Genomic DNA, 21,196 nt, shown 5'->3' with positions numbered 1-21,196 from the left:
GCAACACTGAAGAGGCGTCACCGCTGGGGACTGACGGGGCAGAGCTGCGACCACTTGCGCGCAAGAAAAACCTGACCAGATTAACTCTTTCAGGTACTGATTTCTCACACTGCACAGTGACACTCCACAGTCTTTCCTTCACCTCCCCCTCTATTTTACAGGCACCGCTAATAAATGCTTTGCAATGACAACAGTCCTGTTCACTTTTTCTGGCGCAATTTCTATCGCATCGGCATGCGACTTTTACAGACAGTTTCAGACACAGTTCAGATTAAGGGGGAGGACTTGTGGCTTGTGGCAAATGGCGCACACCCGTATCCTGTTTGTGACGCCAAAAAGTTGTGGAGTCGGGGTGCAACGCAGGGTAGATGCTGGGCAGATGTTATGGCCCAAGGGGCAGATGGTATTAACCCCTTCTTGTCGTGACGCCAGGGCGAGGTTTAGTCTTAACCACCTGAAGGTAATACTGATGATCCTGGGTTAGGCAGGGGGCAATGAATACACCAATGCCAGATTAAGGATAACGGTAGCTTTACTGAGGCAAGACAGGTGATATAGTCTTTGCAGTACAGCCAAATATCCCATGGAGGTGACCAGTGACATAGGGGGACCTCGCAGGCTTGCTGGGACTTGCAGTAACATAGTTCATAAGGTTGAAAAAAGACCAGAGTCCATCAAGTTCAACCTATAACCCTAATAAGTCCCTAAGGACTGACTTTAGTGCAGGCCATGGTGACTACAGATGGACTTCACTTGATAGAGATGATGACTGACAATAAGATGACTTGACTTACTGATGATCATCTTGTGGCTGCAGGACTTTAGGCTTGAGGCCTCCAATGCTTTGGACACAGACACTGAGACGACTGCACTGGACCTCAGCATACAGCAGTAGAGAGAGATTGCAGCCCTTCCCCTGGTTATATAGGGGGGCTGTGCAAGGAGCCCATAGGTCACTTGGGGATCACCTGGTCACTGGAGCCCTCTGGGTAACAATCATGAATGCAATTATTAAAGCAACAGTACATTAAATGAGGCAAACCTATATACATAATGGGGGTATGCTGCAGGGGAGCCCTGGGGACATGCAGGGACTCTGCCTGACAGCGCAGGAGGACAGTATGGGGCCACATCATCCCGTGGCAGTGTTTAGCCACAATAAAATATATATCGTAGTTCTCTACATGTTATAGCAGTGATGACTGAAATACAACAAAGTAATGAAACATTGGGTGGCACTAGACACTGACTTGGCTTCTTTTTCAAGAATGGTGTCACATTGCATTTAAAAAGTTACATACACACAAACAAAGAAGTTGGGGTCTTGTATTTACCTTTTGGCCTGTATTACCTGTACAGAGCCAAACAGCTGCAGGGGCAAACATATTGAAGTAAAGGAAGTAAAAGTAACTGTTGCAAACCATTATTGAAGCCCTTGCCTTAAGAGACAGGAGGGCAAACAAATGACAAGCCGCTAAAATACAACAGATTTAAAAATGCAACTTGAAAAGACCTCCATGGAGTTGAAATTTTACATTGATTTCATGGGAGAATTCCGTTTAATAATCGGAGTGCTGCCCTTCTTCTTCAATTGATTTATATCATAAGGTAGAAGGATCAATGCCTTTAGGGTGTTTTCACATGTACAGTATCCTGCACATATTTGATGCTGCAGATTTGATGCTGCAGATTTCAGTGCAAACTAAATAACTAAACACAACTTCAAATCTGTTCAAGTCTACTCACATGCTATACCCACGCTTTTCTATACCGTCATCTCACTAGGAAGGGGAGTGGGGAGGTGGCCACCTCGTTATTCTGCTATTGAGAGGGGAAATTGGGGAAGGAGTCCCTAACTTTACCAATGCTCAAGGGATGAGCAAAAATCTGTAAAGCTGTTATTTGTGAGACATGGAGGGAGACTCAGTTTGAGTTAATGTTCCACGCCGACTACGGCTTCATTTTACCAAAGACACCAGAGCAACCGGATTGCATTGAACACTGCCCGAATTGTGGGGGTTACTGATTTGCTGAATGGTCTTGTGCACTGTGAAAAGTCACACCGCTTCTAGAATTCTTTGTTTGCCTTTATGGGGTGCAGTGGTTTAGTTCTATGTATTTGTTTGGCTAAATTAGCACTGGATAATTACTGTGTACGCTGTTTATAAGATATTTTTCTATGATTGTACATATTCCTCTTCCTGTACCTATGTCGGGAATGCCCAGTTCATGTTTTGTTATATAAATAATGAAAAACCAAATAAAACATTGTTTAAAAAACAAAAGAACAAAACTTAAAATTTGCAGCATCAGATATGCGCAGTATACTGTATGTGCAAATACACCTTTAGGGTAGGGTCAGACTGAGCTCATACACAACATTTTTCACGCTACGGATGTGGTGACAGTAGTAACAGGAGCGAGCTCCCTTTTTGTGGCCGCTCATAGCGGGGGACTTCCCAATGTAGATGCAGTGCCTTTTTGTAGCAGATGTGCAGTGGTGAATCCACTGCTACAAGCAGACACACAGAGCTACCCAGCCGCAGCAGGGAGCTTGCTCTTGTGACTGCCATTAACTCATCGGCAGCATGAAATACGCTGCAGATGCGTTCCATGTGATCCTACCCTCTGGGTGTATTCACACGTACAGTATCCTGCACAAATTTGATGAGCATTGTGCTCTGTTGCATAGTAAACCTGTTACAAAAATAAAGAGAGAGTTATTCACACGTACAGTCTCCTGTGCATATTTGATGCGCAGGATTTTAAGCTTCAGATTTCAATGTGAATTAATTGACTAAACACAGCTTTAAAATCTGCAACTTCAAATCCTGCTCCCCCCCCCCCCTGGAATCTGACACTTATCCACTATCCTGTGAATAGAGGATAAGTTACTTTTCGCTGTAAAACCCCTTTAATATGGAGGTTTATTTTTTGCAGAATGTACTATGAATGACATAAACCTATTTAAGGGGTATTCTGGCCTTAGACATCTTATCCCTATCCAATTGATAGGGGATAAGATGTCTGATTGTGGGGGTCCTTCCGCCAGGACCCCCCACTATCTCCATGCAGCTCCCAGCATTCTGTACCGGGCGCTGCTGCCGAGAGAGAGATGTCATGCCACGCCCCCTCTATTTATGTCTATGGGAGGGGGCATGACTTTGGATAGGGGATAAGATGTCTAAGGCCAGAATACCCCTTTAAATGGCCACTACCTTATATCACTGAATGACAGAAATTTTTGCTCCTCACAAATACCTTATGTATTGTTTGTCTGAGTGCCAACAGTCTCTTAAAGTATATCAGTGTAATAGTTATGAGATTCAGCAGTTGTGCAAGCAGGTAAAATCCACTTGTGGTTCCAGCTTTTGTAGCATGATCTTGCAAACAAGTGCCCTGCTGATCTGAGCTACCTACAAGCACAGTGATATGAGAACCCCCCCCCCCCCCCCCTCACATCAATAGTCTGTTCCTCAGCAGACAGGAGAGGAGGGGGGAGCAGGGACAGGAGCTTTGCTTTCAGAGAATGTGATTGGATGTCACAGCTACAAGCCAGAAAGCTCAGCTGATGGGAAGAGCACTGCACTATGGCTAATAACATTATATTAGTACATTTGTATATTATAATGCTCTTTAATAGTATGGTGTGTGGAGCGGGTAGTTCTTGTATCACTCTATACTAGTACAGCACTAGTACAGCTACAAAGCTCTTGTGTTTTTGTTCATTATTGCTCAAAAAAATTTAATAAAAGTTAATCCTTACTCCCTATGTACCCCATAGTACCAATAAAAACTATGTGCCCCATAAATAAAACTGTCTCATAAGCTAAAGTACAGTGACCCCTCGACCTACGATGGCCCCGAGATACGATAATTTCAACATGTTGAAGGCAGCATCAACATACGATGCTTTTGTATGTCGGGGCCATCGCATAAACGGCTATCCGGCAGCGCTGACTGCTTCCGCTGCCACCGAATATCCGTTTACGGTGCCCCGTATGGTCTGCTGACGATCACTTACCTGTCCTCGGGGCTCCGGTGTGTCCTCTTCAGGATCCCCTGCATCGTCTGCGCTCTCCATCGACGTCATCACGTTGCTGCGTACGCCGTCCCGTCATCCAATAGGAGCGGCGTGCGTAGCAATGTGATGGTGGCGACGGAGAGCGAGGATGCCGGGGAAGCAGAGGCCTTGCCGGAGCGTCGGGGACACCCCGGGGACACGGCGACAGTGATGGACGGCGACATCCAGGGCAGCGGTGACGAGCGGTGACGGTCTGGAGCGGCGGGGACAGGTGAGTACAACTTTCTCTAACAGTGGTCTTCAACCTGCGGACTTCCAAATGTTTCAAAACTACAACTCCCAGCATGCCCTGACAGCCGCTGGCTGTCCGGGCATGCTGGGTGTTGTTGTTTTGCAACATCTGGAGGTCCGCAGGTTGTAGACCACTGTCCTATACTTTAAATTGCACGGATCCCGCAACATGCAATGGTTTCAACAAACGATGGTCCGTTTGGAACGGATTACCATTGTATGTTGAGGGACCACTGTATAGTGGTCCACCAACCCTCTTTACAAACTGCAGGTCAATTTTTACAGAGAAAACTGCACAGTGTACATCCCCCATGTGAACATACCCATATGCATTAAGTTTTCAGGGTCTCACCTGTTCTAGTCCAGTAGAGTTGTCCTTAATCTCATCTGGAAGTAATATGATCATGCTTAATTCATTATTAAGATAAGGGAGTTCCAACACCTTAGCTTCAAGATCTTCAATGTAAGACATGTTGAACTTATTCCTCTGGAACATCATTGGTACTGGTTTACTTTTTGTCTGTACAAAAAAAAAAAGACACATTTTGTTATTTAACATTTAATATTTCAGAAATGATTCTAAAAAATATTAAAGGATTGTCTTTCTCCCTGTAGCTGAGTAAATCTCCTAGAACCTAGTTGTGCATTGTGATACTGTTCCTATGATGTCCCACTATCCCTGGTGAGCCACTAGTGAACTGATCACTGTTCCTTTAGCAACACTGTACAGAGAGTAAAGTCACTGTACCTGTGCATTCATGATTAAGCAGCAGGAGCCCATAATAAATATAATTGCTATAAATGGGACCATACTTTAACTGCTGGGTATGAATGTGAGTCCAATTCCAGCAGTTTAACCCTTAGATTCCGTAAACAATAGTCATTGTGGGATGTAAGTGGTGTGACAGAGGCAATACTGTTTTAATAAGCAGATTGCATTGTAATGTCCTCCAGACATAAAAAAAAAAAAAAAAAACATGTGCAAAAAAGTGCACAGGAAAATATTATAATAAAACTTTTCTAAATAAAAAACATACAAATGTGTAGTATCTCCTCAAACGTAAGGACCTAAACACATCCTTGAAATCTGATTGTTAAAGGGGTTATCCAGGAAAAAACTTTTTTTTTATATATATCAACTGGCTCCAGAAAGTTAAACAGATTTGTAAATTACTTCTATTTAAAAAAATCTTAATCCTTTCAGTACTTATGAGCTTCTGAAGTAAAGGTTGTTCTTTTCTGTCTCTGATGACACGTGTCTCGGGAACCGCCCAGTTTAGAAGAGGTTTGCTATGGGGATTTGCTTCTAAACTGGGCGGTTCCCGAGACATGTGTCAACAGAGAGCACTTAGACAGAAAAGAACAACCTTAACTTCAGAAGCTCATAAGTACTGAAAGGATTAAGATTTTTTTATAGAAGCAATTTACAAATCTGTTTAACTTTCTGGAGCCAGTTGATATATAAAAAAAAGTTTTTTCATGGATTACCCCTTTAACATTGTCTCATTTACATGAACACCCTTTAAACAGCTGATAGAGTTGGGGTGTCTGATTCGGATAGGTCATCAGTTTTGTAATGCTAAGCAACCCCTTTAAAAGGGGTTATCCAGTTACTAATGTATTCCCTATCCACAGGATAGGATCTCTAAAACCGCTCCCGTCTCCCCTGCTGAGCGCTCAGACCACCACCTTCCGAGACATACTAGTCTTGGCAGTATTGGCCTGCTCAGCAAATCATCAGCAGCAGCAGTGTCCTGCCTCACTGGCTGAGTGGGCCATCACTTCTGACACTAGTATATCTTGGAAAGCGGGGGCTGGAGCACTCAGTGGGGAGATACGGGCCCCATACTAGAGATTGCACTTATCCCCTATCCACATGTTTTGTAATAACCAGTCATTCTTTAGTGGCATAGCCACAATTTGCAGCTGCTTTAGATAGGGCAACTGTTTGAAGATGTAATTATAGAATATATTCTTACCTTGCTCATTTTAAAAGGTTTTTGTTCTGTGTTTTCTTCTGGAAATTTATTTGCCCAGTTTCCTTTAAAGTAAATTGCATTTACCAAAACTAGCTTTGTTAGTGAGTCAATGGAGTCTGGTCCCAAGATGTCTTTTATTTTACCTGGAATAAGATGCAGCATTAAAGTATTTTTTTATATTGAACTAACCACAAGGGCATACTTACCATATAGACAGAACACGGGGCTCTTGGAGAGAGGGGTCCAGCTACGGTTGGTTGCTCCTTTTGCATTTGCTACTGGTAGGAAACTGTACTAGACCATTAAGGGTTATGGAAAGCAAGGGGGTATAAACACCAGACCTTTCTTCTCTGGGGCCAAAAATCAGATGTTAGAATAGGAGGCACATTTACAAACATGCACTTCACTGACTAAATATATTCTTTCTTCTTCCAAGGTTATAATGGTACCTGATATGATAGATTTATCATTACAGATCATACTGAGTATTATTTTCCCTTTTTCATATGTCTCAAAAAATGTATTTTAGGAAAGTATAATATATACACTGGTAATGATTTAGTTTTTTTAAATCCCATTTACAAAGAGTGGAAAAAGGGCATACTTTAGGACATGGTGTGAATGTTTAAACTCACATCATCATCAGTATTTTGTCACAATGGAAAATACATTTGTGGCAAAAAATGAATGTAACATGTACATTTTCTAGTGAATTTGCTGCAAAGTTGGGATAAAAATTCTGCATGTCTGAATGTAACTAAATAATACTCACCATCTGTTTGTCTTTCTACCCAGGTATTAATGGTCTGCCTGCTCTTTTCCGAATCTTGCAAGAAGTCCACAGGTTGAATTTTAGCTTGGAAATATTTCTCAATTAGTTGGCAATATTGCTAGCAAGAGAGATATTCTTAGATTATTCATTAGAATATTTTCTAAAAGCACACAAGACATAGACGGTCAGCTCTTTGTTTGCATTCAGGTAATAATAGTATATTAGAGCTTGGATTATTAAAGGGGTACTCTGCCCCTAGACATAATATCCCCTATCCAAAGGCGGGACCCCTGTGATCTCCCTACTGCACCTTGCATTCGTTTAGAGCGTCGGGTGCAGCGTCGGAGCGCCATAGGCTCGCGCCCAGCTCATGACATCACGGCCACACCCCCTCAATGTAAGTCTATGGGAGGGGGTGTGATAGACTTGCATTGAGGGGGCATAGCCGTGATGTCACAAGCGGGGCATGACTGTGACGTGACCAGCCACCGATACGCATCACCAGTCATACGGCACAGAGCAAAGTTCGCTCAGTGCAACGGATGTCTGGGGTGCCGAGATCCTTTGGATAGGGGATAAGATGTCTGGGGCGGAGTACCCCTTTAAAGGAGTTATCCAGGAATAGAAGAACATATAATTTCTTTCAAAAACTGCTCCCCATCTGTCTCCAGGTTGAGTGATGTTCTGCAGCTCAGTTCCATTGAGGTGAATGGAGCTAAGTTGTAATACCACACACAGCCTGGGGACAGACATGGAGCTGTTTTGAAAGAAATTAGCTCTGTTTTTATATTCCTGGATAACCCCTTTAAGGGGGTTTTCATGGCTTATATTATTGATGGTCTCTCCAGAGGATAGACCATCAATTGGAGATTTTCCTATCCTTGGTGAAGGAAAATATAGATTTTATTGAAAACAAGACGCGAGTATTATGCTTCAGCTTCTTTTACTTTTAACTCAGCAGCAAAAGAATGTGTATTAATACATAAAAGAAAAAACTTAAAACGTAAGCATGGCGTAATCAAACATGCTGGTATAGGTGACATCCAATCAGAGTCCAGTATAATATATATATGTGACAGTTGGTCTAATATCATCCTCTTCTTTTGTAGTGAAACAGGAACAGTTCATAGTAGTAGTAGATCAAATCAATGCGGTAACAGGGCTGAGCAGGAAGTCATCAGCGGAACGAAGGAACTTAGATATCCAAATGAATATGATGCCAATTGGTAGTCTAGCTGGCTGTAAAATAAAGAGAATGAATAAAAACTAAGGGATGGGTTCATAGGGTGGGATAATACTTGCGTCTTGTCTTCAATAAAATCTATATTTTCCTTCACCAAGGATAGGAAAATCTCCAATTTTATATAAATCCAAGACGCTAGTATGCTAGTTTAAAGCTAGGCTGAAATAAACAATTAATAGCATATAAATAAGCATTATAACAATACTGTTGATTCATGTGAATCAGGTTTAAAATAGAAAGTTTTAAAAGTTGAATCAGATGACCAATTGGCCGTTTTAAGAATGTCCGAGGGAAGCGCCAGATTGGAATAATTTAGTAGAAACCGCTCTGGTAGAATGAGCAGTGAATTTAGAAATGTCAATACTAGCCAATTCCATAGTAGATTTAACCCAGCGGGCCAAAGTACAGGAAGAAAAAGGATTGTGAGGTTTGCAAAAAGATATCAATAATTGAGAAGAAGATGAGGACCGAATAGGATCAGTTCTAGCCTCATAAGAACGGAGACATCGAACTACACACAGTTTTTGTTGATGTGGAAAAGATGGATAGAAAATTGAATGGAGATTGGTTTTTGTGCGACGGTAAATTGTAAAGACAACTCCCTCAGGGGAATATTGTCTGCGATTTATATCCAAGGCCCTAACGTCAGAAACACGTTTGACAGAAATTAAACATAAAAGGACTGTAAGTTTAAAAGAAAGTAGTTTAAGAGGTAAGGAATTGTTATCCTCCCAGGAAAGGAACAAATTCAAGAGGATATTAACATCCCAAGTGGAGTTATATTTAGGTAAAGGAGGACAACGAAAGCGTATACCTTTTAAAAGTTTACATATAATAGGGTGTTTGCCTACAGGGACAGAATCAATAAGAGAATGATTGGCAGAAATAGCGGAACGATATAAATTAATCATTCTATAAGCCTTGCCAGAATCAAAAGAGTCCGAAAGAAAATTCAGAATGTCTGGAATAGATGCATGTAAGGGATCCAGATCCCATTGAGAGCACCAATGTAGCCAAATTTTCCAGGCTGATCTGTAAGCAGATCTGGTGCCCGGAGCCCAAGCGTCTGAGAGGAGTTCTCTAGTTGTGAGAGAAAGTGAAGTGGACGATGTGGAAGACCCGATATTAGCCAAGCCATTAGAGTTAGTTGATCTGATAATATAAGTGGATGAAAATTGCCAAGAGGATCCTGTAGAAGATCCGGAGAAGATGGAATGACTCGTGGATAATCTATCAAGAGATGAAGTAGTTGAGGAAACCAAGGTTGAGTTGGCCACCAAGGAGTGATGAGAACCATGGTTGATTTCCGAATCGAAGTTTGCAACAGAATCCATGGAATGAGGTTGAAAGGAGGAAAAGCATAAAGCGTGTCTTGTGGCCAGAATTGAAGGAAGGCATCTACTCCTAGAGCCTTCGGATCTGGCCTCCAGCTGAAGAACAGTGGAATTTGGCAATTCAGACAAAAAGCGAACGTGTCTATCACCAATGGTCCCCAGAGATTGTTGATGCGTTGAAAAATTGAAGGAAGGAGTTTCCAATCGCTATTGTCCGACAGGAAGCGGGAGTTCCAGTCTGCAATCTTGTTGGAGATGCCCGGAAGGTATTCAGCTTTTAAGGTGATGTGTCTGTCTAGACAAAAATGCCAAAAATCTTTGGCAATGTCTGCAAGGGCTTTTGAGGTTGTACCACCCATATGATTTATATATTGGACAGCGGAGATGTTGCCCATGTGAAGTAAAACACAGCAATGTGAAGAATCCTTTGCAAAGTTCTTTAGTGCGAACGATCCAGCCAAAAGCTCCAAACAATTGATGTGGAGTTTGGATTCCAAAGGAGACCATTTCCCTCCAGTAGAGAGGGAGCCGCAACGAGCTCCCCATCCCAAAAGGCTGGCATCCGATTCTATAATGATGTCCGGATTTTGGTTAAAGATTGTTTTTCCGTTCCAAATTTGGATGTGGGACAACCACCAAAGAAGTTCTTCTTTGGCGTCGGAGGAAAGATGAACTTCGTCTGAGTATCCCAGACCTTCTCTTAAATGTCGAATTTTTAGACGCTGTAGGGCTCGATAATGGAGGGGAGCCGGAAAGACGGCCTGAATGGAGGCTGATAGAAGGCCTACAATTCGGGCTATGGTTCTCAAGGAAATAATGTCCTTCTGAAGGACCTGACGAATTTCCTTGCGGATGGTTTTCAGTCTCCGCGGAGGAAGACTCAAAGTCGTTGATTTGGTATTGATCAGGAAACCCAAGAATTCGGTCTCTTGGGATGGATGGATGAAGAATCGATTTTTTTGTGGTTGATGAGAAAGCCTAGATTTGTCAGGAGAGATAAAGTCCAATCTCTGTGGGTAAGAAGAAGGCATACGGACTGGGCCATAAGGAGAATATCGTCTAGGTAAATAATAAGACGGACCCCTCGACTTCTGAGTAGAGCTACAATTGGTTTTAGTAGTTTTGTGAAACACCAAGGGGCCGATGACAGGCCAAATGGGAGGCAAGTGAATTGCCATTTTTTGTTGTTCCACAGAAATTGGAGAAAAGGTTGAGAAGAAGGATGAATTGAGACAGTTAGGTAAGCATCCTTCAGATCTATTTTTATCAACCAATCGTTTGTAAGGTGTAAATCCCTTAGTAGAAGTGTCTGTACACAACATAATTGTTGAATAGTCTTAAATTGATGACCGGTCTGTGACCGCCGTCTTTTTTGCTCACCAGAAAAAGGTTGCTGATAAAGCCTGTGGAATGTAGTGGAACCTGGATTATAGCACTCTTTGCAAAGAGCTCTTCCACCTCTGAATTGATCAGAGTTTGATCTTTTGAGGAAAATTGAATAGGATGAGGGAGAGTGTGTTGAATGGGTTGGCAAACAAATTCTATTTGAAAACCTGATACATAGTTACATAGTTAGTATGGTTGAAAAAAGACATACGTCTATCAAGTTCAACCAGGGAATTGAAGGGAAGGATGTAAGGGGATAAGGGGAAGGGATGTAGTTTTATAATTCTGCATAAGCATTAATGTTATTTTGTTCCAGGAATGTATCTAACCCTGTTTCAAAGCTATTAATTGTTCCTGCTGTGACCAGTTCCTGAGGTAGACTGTTCCATAAATTCACAGTTATTATGGTAAAGAAGGCGTGTCGCCCCTTTAGACTAAACCTTTTCTTCTCCAAACAGAGGGAGTGCCCCCTCGTCCTTTGTGGGGTTTAACCTGGAACAGTTTTTCTCCATATTTTTTGTATGGGCCATTTATATACTTATATACGTTTATCATATGCCCCCTTAAACGTTTCTTCTCAAGACTAAACAATTGTAACTCCTTTAATCGTTCCTCGTAGCTAAAATGTTCCATGCCCCATATTAGTTTAGTCGCACGTCTCTGCACCCTTTCCAGCTCCGCAGTGTCCCTTTTATGGACAGGCGACCAAAACTGAACAGCATATTCCAGGTGAGGTCGTACCAATGCTTTATAAAGGGGGAGTATTATGTCCCTGTCCCTTGAGTCCATACCTCTTTTGATACATGACAATATCCTGCTGGCTTTGGAAGCAGCAGCCTGACATTGCATGCTATTCTGAAGTCTGTGATCTACAAGTACACCAAGATCCTTCTCTACCAGTGACTCTGCCAGTTTAATCCCCCCTAAGACATACGACGCATGCATGTTATTTGTACCCAGATGCATAACTTTACATTTACCCACATTAAAACTCATTTGCCAAGTGGAAGCCCAGACACTTAGTCTATCTAAGTCATCTTGTAACTTATGCACATCCTCTATAGACTGTACTGTGCTACAAAGCTTGGTGTCATCTGCAGAGATAGAAACAGAGCTGTTAATACCATCCTCTATATCATTTGATAAATAAATTAAACAACAGCAGGCCCAGTACAGAACCTTGGGATACACCACTAATAACCGAGGACAAATCAGAGGACGAATTATTGACCACCACTCTCTGGGTACGATCCATGAGCCAGTGTTCAATCCAGTAACAAACTAAAGTTTCCAAGCCCAAAGACCTTAACTTACCTGTCAGACGACTATGAGGGACAGTATCAAATGCTTTGGCAAAATCCAGAAACACTATATCCACAGCCATTCCTCTGTCAAGGCTTCTACTGACATCTTCATAAAAGCAAATTAGATTGGTTTGACAACTTCTATCCTTAGTAAACCCATGCTGGTTATCACTTATAATACTATTATCCCCTATGTATTCCTGTATGTAATCCCTTATAAGTCCTTCAAACAATTTACTCACAATGCACGTTAAACTTACCGTTCTATAATTGCCTGGCGAAGACCTAGAGCCCTTCTTGAAGATTGGTACCAAATTCACCTTGCGCCATTCCCTTGGCACAATACCAGACACCAGAGAATCTCTAAATATCATTAACAAGAGTACAGATATTACTGAACTTACCTCTCTAAGAACTCTTGGGTGTAGTCCATCCGGTCCTGGAGATTTGCTTACATTTACTTTACTTAACTTACCTTGTACCATCTCTACAGTAAGCCAGTTCAGTACATTACATGATGTGTTACCAGCACTGACCTGGCCAATGTCAGCTCCTCCTTCTTCCATAGTATATACAGAACTAAAGAACCCATTCAGTAGCTCCGCCTTCTCTTGATCGCCCATGACAACCTCCCCATTATCATTATTAAGGGGTCCTACATGCTCTGTCCTTGTTTTTTTTTTGTATTTATATATCTAAAAAAATATTTAGGATTAGTTTTGCTTTCTTTGGCCACCTGTCTCTCATTTAGAATTTTTGCTGTTTTTATTACATTTTTACTGATTTTATTAAGCTCCTTGTACTGTTTAAATGTTATAGCTGACCCATCAGATTTGTATTTTTTGAAGGCTATTTTTTTGTTGTTTCTTGCTCTTTTAGCATCATTTGTCAGCCATGTAGGATTTAGTTTTAATCGTTTATATTTGTTCCCCTTTGGTATATATTTAGCTGTATAGTTATTTAGAGTTGATTTAAAAATTTCCCATTTACCTTCTGTATCAGTATTTGACAAAACCTCCCCCCAGTCTATGTCCTGTAGTGCAGCTCTCAGCCCAGGGAAGTTTGCCTTTTTAAAGTTATATGTTTTTGCCTTCCCCGTCTGTCTTTGTTTTCTACATTTTAAGTCAAAAGTAACTATATTGTGGTCGCTATTACCAAGGTTTTCCCGCACAGTTACATTACCAACCAGTTCTGTGTTGTTGGAATTGATCAGATCCAACAAGGCATCCCTTCTTGTTGGGTCCTCCACAAACTGGCCCATAAAATTATCCTGCAATAAATTTAGGAATTTTCTCCCCTTTGTAGTTTTAGCCAGCCCCCGACCCCAATCTATATCTGGATAGTTAAAATCTCCCATTATTACCACTGTACCTGCCCGGGCAGCCCTCTCTATTTGTTTATGCAGCCGACCTTCTATCTCTTCAGTGATATTAGGGGGTCTGTAGATTACACCAAATACTATTTTTTCAGTATTTCCCTCCTTTTGTAATTCTACCCACAGTGATTCCACATCCTCAGAATCATCACACACTATGGCATCGTTCACACTGACTTTCATACCACTTCTTACATACAGACAGACTTCACCACCTTTTCTGTTCATTCTATCAGTCATGCGAGGAGTCCGAGGAGTCCAGCCATGTCTCAGTGACCCCAACTATATCAATATGTTCCTCCAGTATCAAGGCCTCAAGCTCCCCCATTTTATTTGCTAGGCTTCTGGCATTTGTGAACATACACTTTACATTTCCATTAAGTTTTACACATATAGTCTCACTAATGGGATTTTCTGAGTTATTGGGGTTAATGTTATTATTTGAGTTATAAGGGCTAATTGTACTATTTAAGTTATTGGGGCTAATGGGATTTTTTGAGTTACTGGGTCTAACGTTATTATTTAAGTTATTGGGGCGAATGGGAATTTTTGCTTTATTGGGTCTAACGTTATTTAAGTTATTGGGGCTAATGGTATTTTTTGAGTTAATGGGGCTTATTGTAGTTATTGAGTTATTGGGGCTAATGGAATTTTTTGAATTATTGGGATTACAATTTTTCGGGCTACATTTATTTTTACGGCTGGTTTGTAACCCATGGATCTCCTTATCCACTGCTCTTAACCTCCCCCCACAGGACTCCTCTCCACCCACCATTATGTCCTGACCCCTCTCTAACCTATCCACTGTCTGCTTTCTTTGCTTTATTATCCTCCCCCCACTCACCTAGTTTAAATACTCTGCCACCCCTTCCAGGATTCTCTCCCCCAGCACAGCGGACCCCCTTCCATTCAGGTGCAAATTATCCGTAGAATAGAGTTTGTACCCCAATGAACAGTCAGCCCAGTGCTCTAAAAACCCAAACCCTTACACCACGACTTAAGCCATGCATTTAAATCCCTAAGCTCCCGCTGTCTTTCCTGTGATGCGCATGGCACAGGAAGTATTCCAGAGAACACAACCTTAGAGGTCCTTCCCTTCAGCTTGGCACCTAGTTCCTTGTAATTATTCTTCAAGGACCTCCACCTACCCTGTATTCTGTCGTTGGTTCCCACATGGACCACGACAGTTGGGTCATCCCCAGCCCCCCCTAGTAATTTGTCCACCCTTTCCACCACAGAGTCTTCCACCCAATGGGACCTATTTGGAAAAAATGGGTAGACTTACCTGAATAGGGTCTGGCACGTGGAATCCCTCTTTGTCCTCGGGCATGCCAGGGTCTTGTTCTTTGATACGGGAAGAATGGAGAGGGGTTGGTAGGTGCAGCAGGAAAGGATGGAGTTGATTGGTAGGAGCCTCTTCTTGAAGGCATGGGACGGCCGGGGAAGCGGCCCCTTCCTTTCCCGGCCCGTCCAAAAATTTGTTGGGAGAAAACTTTTTTGATATTGGTCTGGGCTTTATTTATGGTAGAAAACAGGCCCACATATTTGCTCATCTCTTGTATAAATTCTTCCCCAAAGAGTATTCCCTCCGTGGGGCGTGGGGGTTCATTTGATGCCAAATTGGTCAGTTGAGGATCAATCCTTATCAAAATAGAACATTTCCGTTCAGTGGAAAGTGCTGCATTAGCATTTCCGAAAAAACATACGGCACGTTGTGCCCATCCCAAGACCACTTCAGTGTCCATAAGTTTGTGTGAGGCTCTGGATTCCTCAGCAATGTCTACAATTTTTGTAAGCGGGCCCATGAAATCCATAAGTTTTTCTTTACAGGAGCGAAAGCTCCTGTCCATTCCTTTTTTAGGATTCTTTCCTCCCTTTTTAATGAACTTATTGAGGACAGGGTCCAATTCTGGTGTAACAGATGTATTATGTGGTAGTAGCGGTCTAGGGCATTCTGCCCTGAGCTTATTACGGGTGACCTTATCAAGACTTTTAAAAGCCATAGAGGATATGATTTTTGCCACCAAAGGTGTCGGAAGCCATTCTCCAGACCTTGGGTGGCGTATGAGGGAAGGGTCGAAATAAGACTGATCAGCATCAGCCAAAATCACTTCCTCCTAAGGGGTAGCAACTTCGCCACTTTCACCAGAAAAATAGTAATCAGAGTTTGGAAAGACATCTACATATTCATCTGAATCGTCAGAATCATTTGAATCAATTTCGATAAACGAATTAGGTTTAGACCGCTTGGCGGTATATGAACCCTGTTAGTATCATCCTACTCCTGGGCAGAGGGTCTGGCGTGTTCTAAATTAACACAATCATGTTGACCTAGGGTACGCTGGTATCACTAGAAGGTTCCTGGCAAACCCCTTTAGCAGGTCTCTTAAGGGGAATATAGCCGTCATTGCAATGATGTCTTTTATGAGTGGCCTTTTTGTGGATTTGAAATCCCTTGGCAAGTTTAGAAACTGAATCCTCTGGGGACCAGTAATAATCCGAGGGAGTATAAGGTCTAATAGTATCATGTGAAGGACTAGGGTGAGCCAGAGCCATGGAAATGGATTTGTTCATGCTATCCTGCAAAGCGGATACAGCAGATTGTATCGCAGAATTAACTGTGCGTGAAATGGAATCATCCACAATGGATTTAATTAGCTCTCTATTTGCACCATCAGTAGATTGTGCTGGCTTATTTTCATCAGCCATAGTAATTGTTTTTTATTAACAATAATGAACCCTGTCAGTAGATATTAAATAAATATCAGACTCAGTAAAGTACACTCAAAAAGTACCACAGAGTCAATGAGAGACAATTTGTGAGGTGAAAATTTTTGGGAATTTAACAAAAAGGGTGTAATATCACTAACAGACCACCGGGTGGTAGTCTAGGACAGGAATTGAAACAAATTTAGGAAAGCCCAAATATGGAAACTCTGTTTACAGTGCCTGGCAACGGGGATAACAACTTTTTCCTTCACTGCCGCTCTGACGAGTGAAGGGTTCCCGCCCACAGCAGGTGATTACCACACTGCTGCGAAGTCTCACGAGATCAGCGCGCGTGAACTCGGAGAAGGAAAGAGGAAGGCGGCCGTGACGCAGCAGGAAAGAAAAAGAAGACGGCGGGGATAGAAGATGGTCGCGGTCCCCTGTGTGCAGACGAGACGGCGGAGAGGACCGGAGGAATAGGAAAAGGTAAGGAATCAGGAAGCAATACGAAAAAACTAAGATATTTATATGAAAAAACTGAGGCAATATACACAATATATATGAAACAATGATAACAGAATGATAAGAAGGGGGGGGGGGAGATAAGAAGGGAAAAAACTGGGAATTGGAATGAGAAAAAACGCAGTAGCACAGAAAAAGGCAATTTATATAAAATACCAAGAAATACAATCAGGAAAAAACGATACTGACATATGGTACAATATATAATGAATAAAGGATATACAGATTAAGTATTAAACAAATATATTATATCAATAAGATAAATCAATATAATAAGACAAAATTATATTTATATAAATATGTGGAGAAGAAAAATACTGATCTATAGCACTGCTGAGCAGCAAAAGAAGAGGATGATATTAGACCAACTGTCACCTATATATGTTATACTGGACTCTGATTGGATGTCACCTATACCAGCATGTTTGATTACGCCATGCTTACGTTTAAAGTTTTTTCTTTTATGTATTAATATACATTCTTTTGCTGCTGAGTTAAAAGTAAAAGTTGAAGCATAATACGAAGCGTCTTGAATTTATATAAAATCAATGATTGTCAAGGTGCTCGCAGCTGACATCCCCACCTATCAACTGTTGAGCACCTACACTGTACAGTGAATGGGGTTAAAAGGAGTTGGTTGGGCCTGGTTACTGCAGCTCGGCTCCTGTTTACTTGATCAGGGGCTGTATTATAGCTAGATGGCACCACTATTACACAGTAAAGGAAGCCATCAATAACATTAGTGTGAAAGTCTCAAATATACTTAGATATCTACAGTGTACACCTACAGTATAAAGGCTAAATCCATTAAAAAGTTTTAGTCCTATATACTTGTACCTATCATTATAAAAAGAAAAAGATAATCTCCTTAGCTGGAGATGTTGGAGTCCTTTTAAAGCATTACTGACTTTAGAAACAACATTTTCCTAATATACTTCATGAAAACATTTGATTGCTAAAGATGTAAAGAAAAAATGGTTTAAATATCGTCCACTAGGGGTCTCTGTTTCTTTTTGCAAACAAACTCTGATAACCAAGGCTATTTGGTCCTAGCAACTTGGTATTTTGGACCATTTTTCTGAGAGAAGGGGGGAGTGAGGGGTGTCAGAGCAGTGTATAATCAAGCTTTCTTCAGTGAGAGATGAACACCTGGGAGATACAGACAGCTTGCAATCTTTTCAGAAAATAAGCATTTCCATGCACACTGACCATAAAAACAAGGCGTTAAATTAATATTAATATGCTAAATTAATTATTTTTGGTTATTTTATGAACTTATTTCTTGTGTATTTGCACAATATGTTTACATGGCTGCACAAAGCTTTGCAAATGTAAAAATGTGTTTGCAGCCGTTATGGCAAGGGAGGGGGGAGGAAAGGAGCAAGTTTGTCATGGTCCCAAAAAATGCCCCCAGCCTTTAGGAGGGAGCATAGTAATACATAGATCAAAAGATATTTTAAATATAAAAACATGCATATAATTATGCATACAGGTCTTAGGGCACATTACGACACTGACTTGAGTATTTTATTAAAATTTTATTACTAATGACAGTAACGCTTTAAAGGGGTACTCTTGTGGAAAACTTTTTTTTCAACTGGTGCCAGAAAGTTAAACAGATTTGTAAATTACTTCTATAAAAAAAATCTTAATCCTTCCAGTACTTATTAGCTATTGAATACTACAGAGGAAATTATTTTCTTTTTGGAACACAAAGCTCTCTGCTGACATCACGAGCACAGTGCTCTCTGCTGACATCTCTGTCCATTTTAGGAACTGTCCAGAGCAGCATATGTTTGCTATGGGGATTTTTTCCTACTCTGGACAGTTCTTAAAATAGACAGAGATGTCAGCAGAGAGCACTATGCTCGTGATGTCAGCAGAGAGCTCTGTGTTCCAAAAAGAAAAATATTTCCTCTGTAGTATTCAGCAGCTAATAAGTACTGGAAGGATTAAGATTTTTTAATATAAGTAATTTACACATCTGTTTAACTTTCTGGCACCAGTTGATAAAAAAATAAATAATAAAAAAAAAGTTTTCCACCGGAGCACCCCTTTAATCACACCCTGAAGCAGGGAAACTGGAGTGTCATCCCCATCCTCTCTTTCCTGTCTTAAATGGGCACTCTTATTAAAACTAATGTTTGCTATTGCACCCCTTAGGGTAAATAAAAAAATCTTTCTAATGTACTTTGTTCCCAAAAAAATTTAGTTTTCTGTTTTATTTGTGTTTAAGAAAGCTGCCACTAGGTGTCTCCCTACATGTCCAGAGCACATTTTCCCCCATCTTTTGCACAGACTTTGGACTCCTGCTAGCCTGGCAGAAGTCCAAAAGTAGGAAATGCTGAGGGTGTGTGTGCAGCCTTATCCAATCAGAGCTCACCTCACACACTGACCTGCTCTGGGCTGTGTGTAGCAGAGTGAGAGAGGAAGTTCTCCCCTGTATGGCTTCAGAAGATGTCACAACCTGCTGGGTAACGCCCCCTTCCCAGTCTGTGAATCTGACTAAGACTGAGCAGAATATACAGAGCAATATCAAGGTAGAAAACAAACAAATAATAAAAATAAAGGCAGGGGGTGGTTTATCATGATGGGGGCAGGGAGAAGTATACAATTTCACAAAATCATGAGAGGTACTCTGAAAATGTAGTTTTCCAGTAGATTTTTTTTCCTTTTCATTATTTAGGAGGTTTATAGGTAATGCAACGGGATAGAATACTCAATGCATGGATAGCAGTTAGTAATAATAATTAAGCCCCTGCCCAACTTATTCCACAATAAATACACTTTTTTGTATATGTGGTATGCATTACATATGAGGAAACCTACCTCAAGGATTTGGAAGCTCTTTTCACTAAATAGCCTGTTAGCCATTTTCAAAGTATAACATTTGGAGCTCTGGTTGATACATGAAGAAAAGTCCTCAAAAACTTCAGGGACATTTTGTATTTGAATAGCATCAGAAGTCTGAAACATTTTGTAGAAATTATAAATTTTTACATTTAAATAAATAAAAAAATGTATAGGATACATAATTGCACATAATACTATACTACAGTAAAATCTCCCTTAGCGGACACCTCCCAATAGGGGACACCTCCCAACAGCAGACAGTTTGTTAATTCCCTGGCAGAGTCCCATATTTGCAACCTCCGAATAGGGGACACTCCCAATAGTGGATGAGGACCCACCCGAAAGGGAATAAAACACTCCCGTTAGGGGACAAAACACTCCCAATAGGGGACAACCAGGCTTATGTACCGACCCTACCTTGTACACAGGGCTGGCGTCAGGGGACACAGCCAATACCCCAGTAAGGAGGCCATGCTCCCCAGGCCCCCATTGCACCCCCCTGCAGAATCCCCAGCACAGAAGCAGAACACCACTGTTTAAATAGTGGTCTCCTGCTTCAGTACATCTGCTGGCCACATCATTCACCCCCCTCCTTCCCTGATCCCCCCCGTGCCACTTTGTTTCCCCTGTGCCAAATAACCCCCCCTTTATTACCCTCTGTGCCACATAATTTCATCTCGGTTCCACTCTATTTCATTCCCACTTTATTATCCCCTCTTTACCACCCTCTGTGGCATTTCTTTCCCCCCTGTGCCACTTCATAAAGAGGGGGTGATGAATTAACACAGAGGGTAATAAAGGGGGAATGTAATGGCACAGGGGGATCAAGGGGAAATGATATGTCACAGGGAGTAAGGGGGTATAATTTGGCACAAGACACAGGGGGAATAAGGTGGCACAGGCTATAAAGGGGGAATGAAATGGTACAGGGGGTGATAAGAGGTGATTAAACAGCAATGGGAGATTCTACTGTAATATTGGTTTCTATTGTGTTTAATAAGTAATTACACTCTGGAGTGAGTACAAGATTTGAGCCTTTTTTCCCCAATAGGGGACATCTCTCAATGGCAGAATCTTTTTTATTCCCTGTGAGTGTCCGCTATAGGGAAATTCTACTGTAATAAATATTTAGACCATACAAACAGTCTTTAAAGGAAATCTGTCACCAGTGTTGCCTGCACTAATTTGTCAGTACCGACAGATTGCAGGTGACACTGATGACAACGGTACTTACCTTGTCCCGTTCCGTGCAGGGGATCTCCGGTAATCTTCTCCAGTAAGCTTCAGCTCCGGCCCAGCTTGGGGCACAGGTGTAGCTTAGTGAAGGCACCGCTGCTGTTTTCAGCCTCAAGCCGGGCCCGGCCCTGAAGCTTAACGGAGAAGATTACCGGAGATCCCTGACAT

At 41.6% G+C, this 21,196-nt stretch overlaps 1 protein-coding gene across 1 annotated transcript in view; it reads right to left on the bottom strand.

Moving 5' to 3' along the window:
• LOC130273742 (serpin B6-like) overlaps positions 1–21,196 on the bottom strand; it is a 40,043-nt gene that overhangs the window by 9,036 nt on the left and 9,811 nt on the right. The window contains exons 4-7 of the mRNA XM_056521016.1: positions 19,769–19,906; positions 7,067–7,184; positions 6,295–6,437; positions 4,668–4,835 (exon numbers count right to left, since the gene is read on the bottom strand). Coding sequence (XP_056376991.1) covers positions 4,668–4,835; positions 6,295–6,437; positions 7,067–7,184; positions 19,769–19,906 — 567 coding nt within the window. The remainder of the gene's footprint in view (positions 1–4,667; positions 4,836–6,294; positions 6,438–7,066; positions 7,185–19,768; positions 19,907–21,196) is intronic.

Source organism: Hyla sarda, chromosome 5, assembly GCF_029499605.1.
Source record: "Hyla sarda isolate aHylSar1 chromosome 5, aHylSar1.hap1, whole genome shotgun sequence".
NCBI classification, from domain to species: Eukaryota; Metazoa; Chordata; class Amphibia; order Anura; family Hylidae; genus Hyla; species Hyla sarda.
Note: the sequence above shows the minus strand (reverse complement) of the source record. Positions and strands in the feature narration are given on the sequence as shown.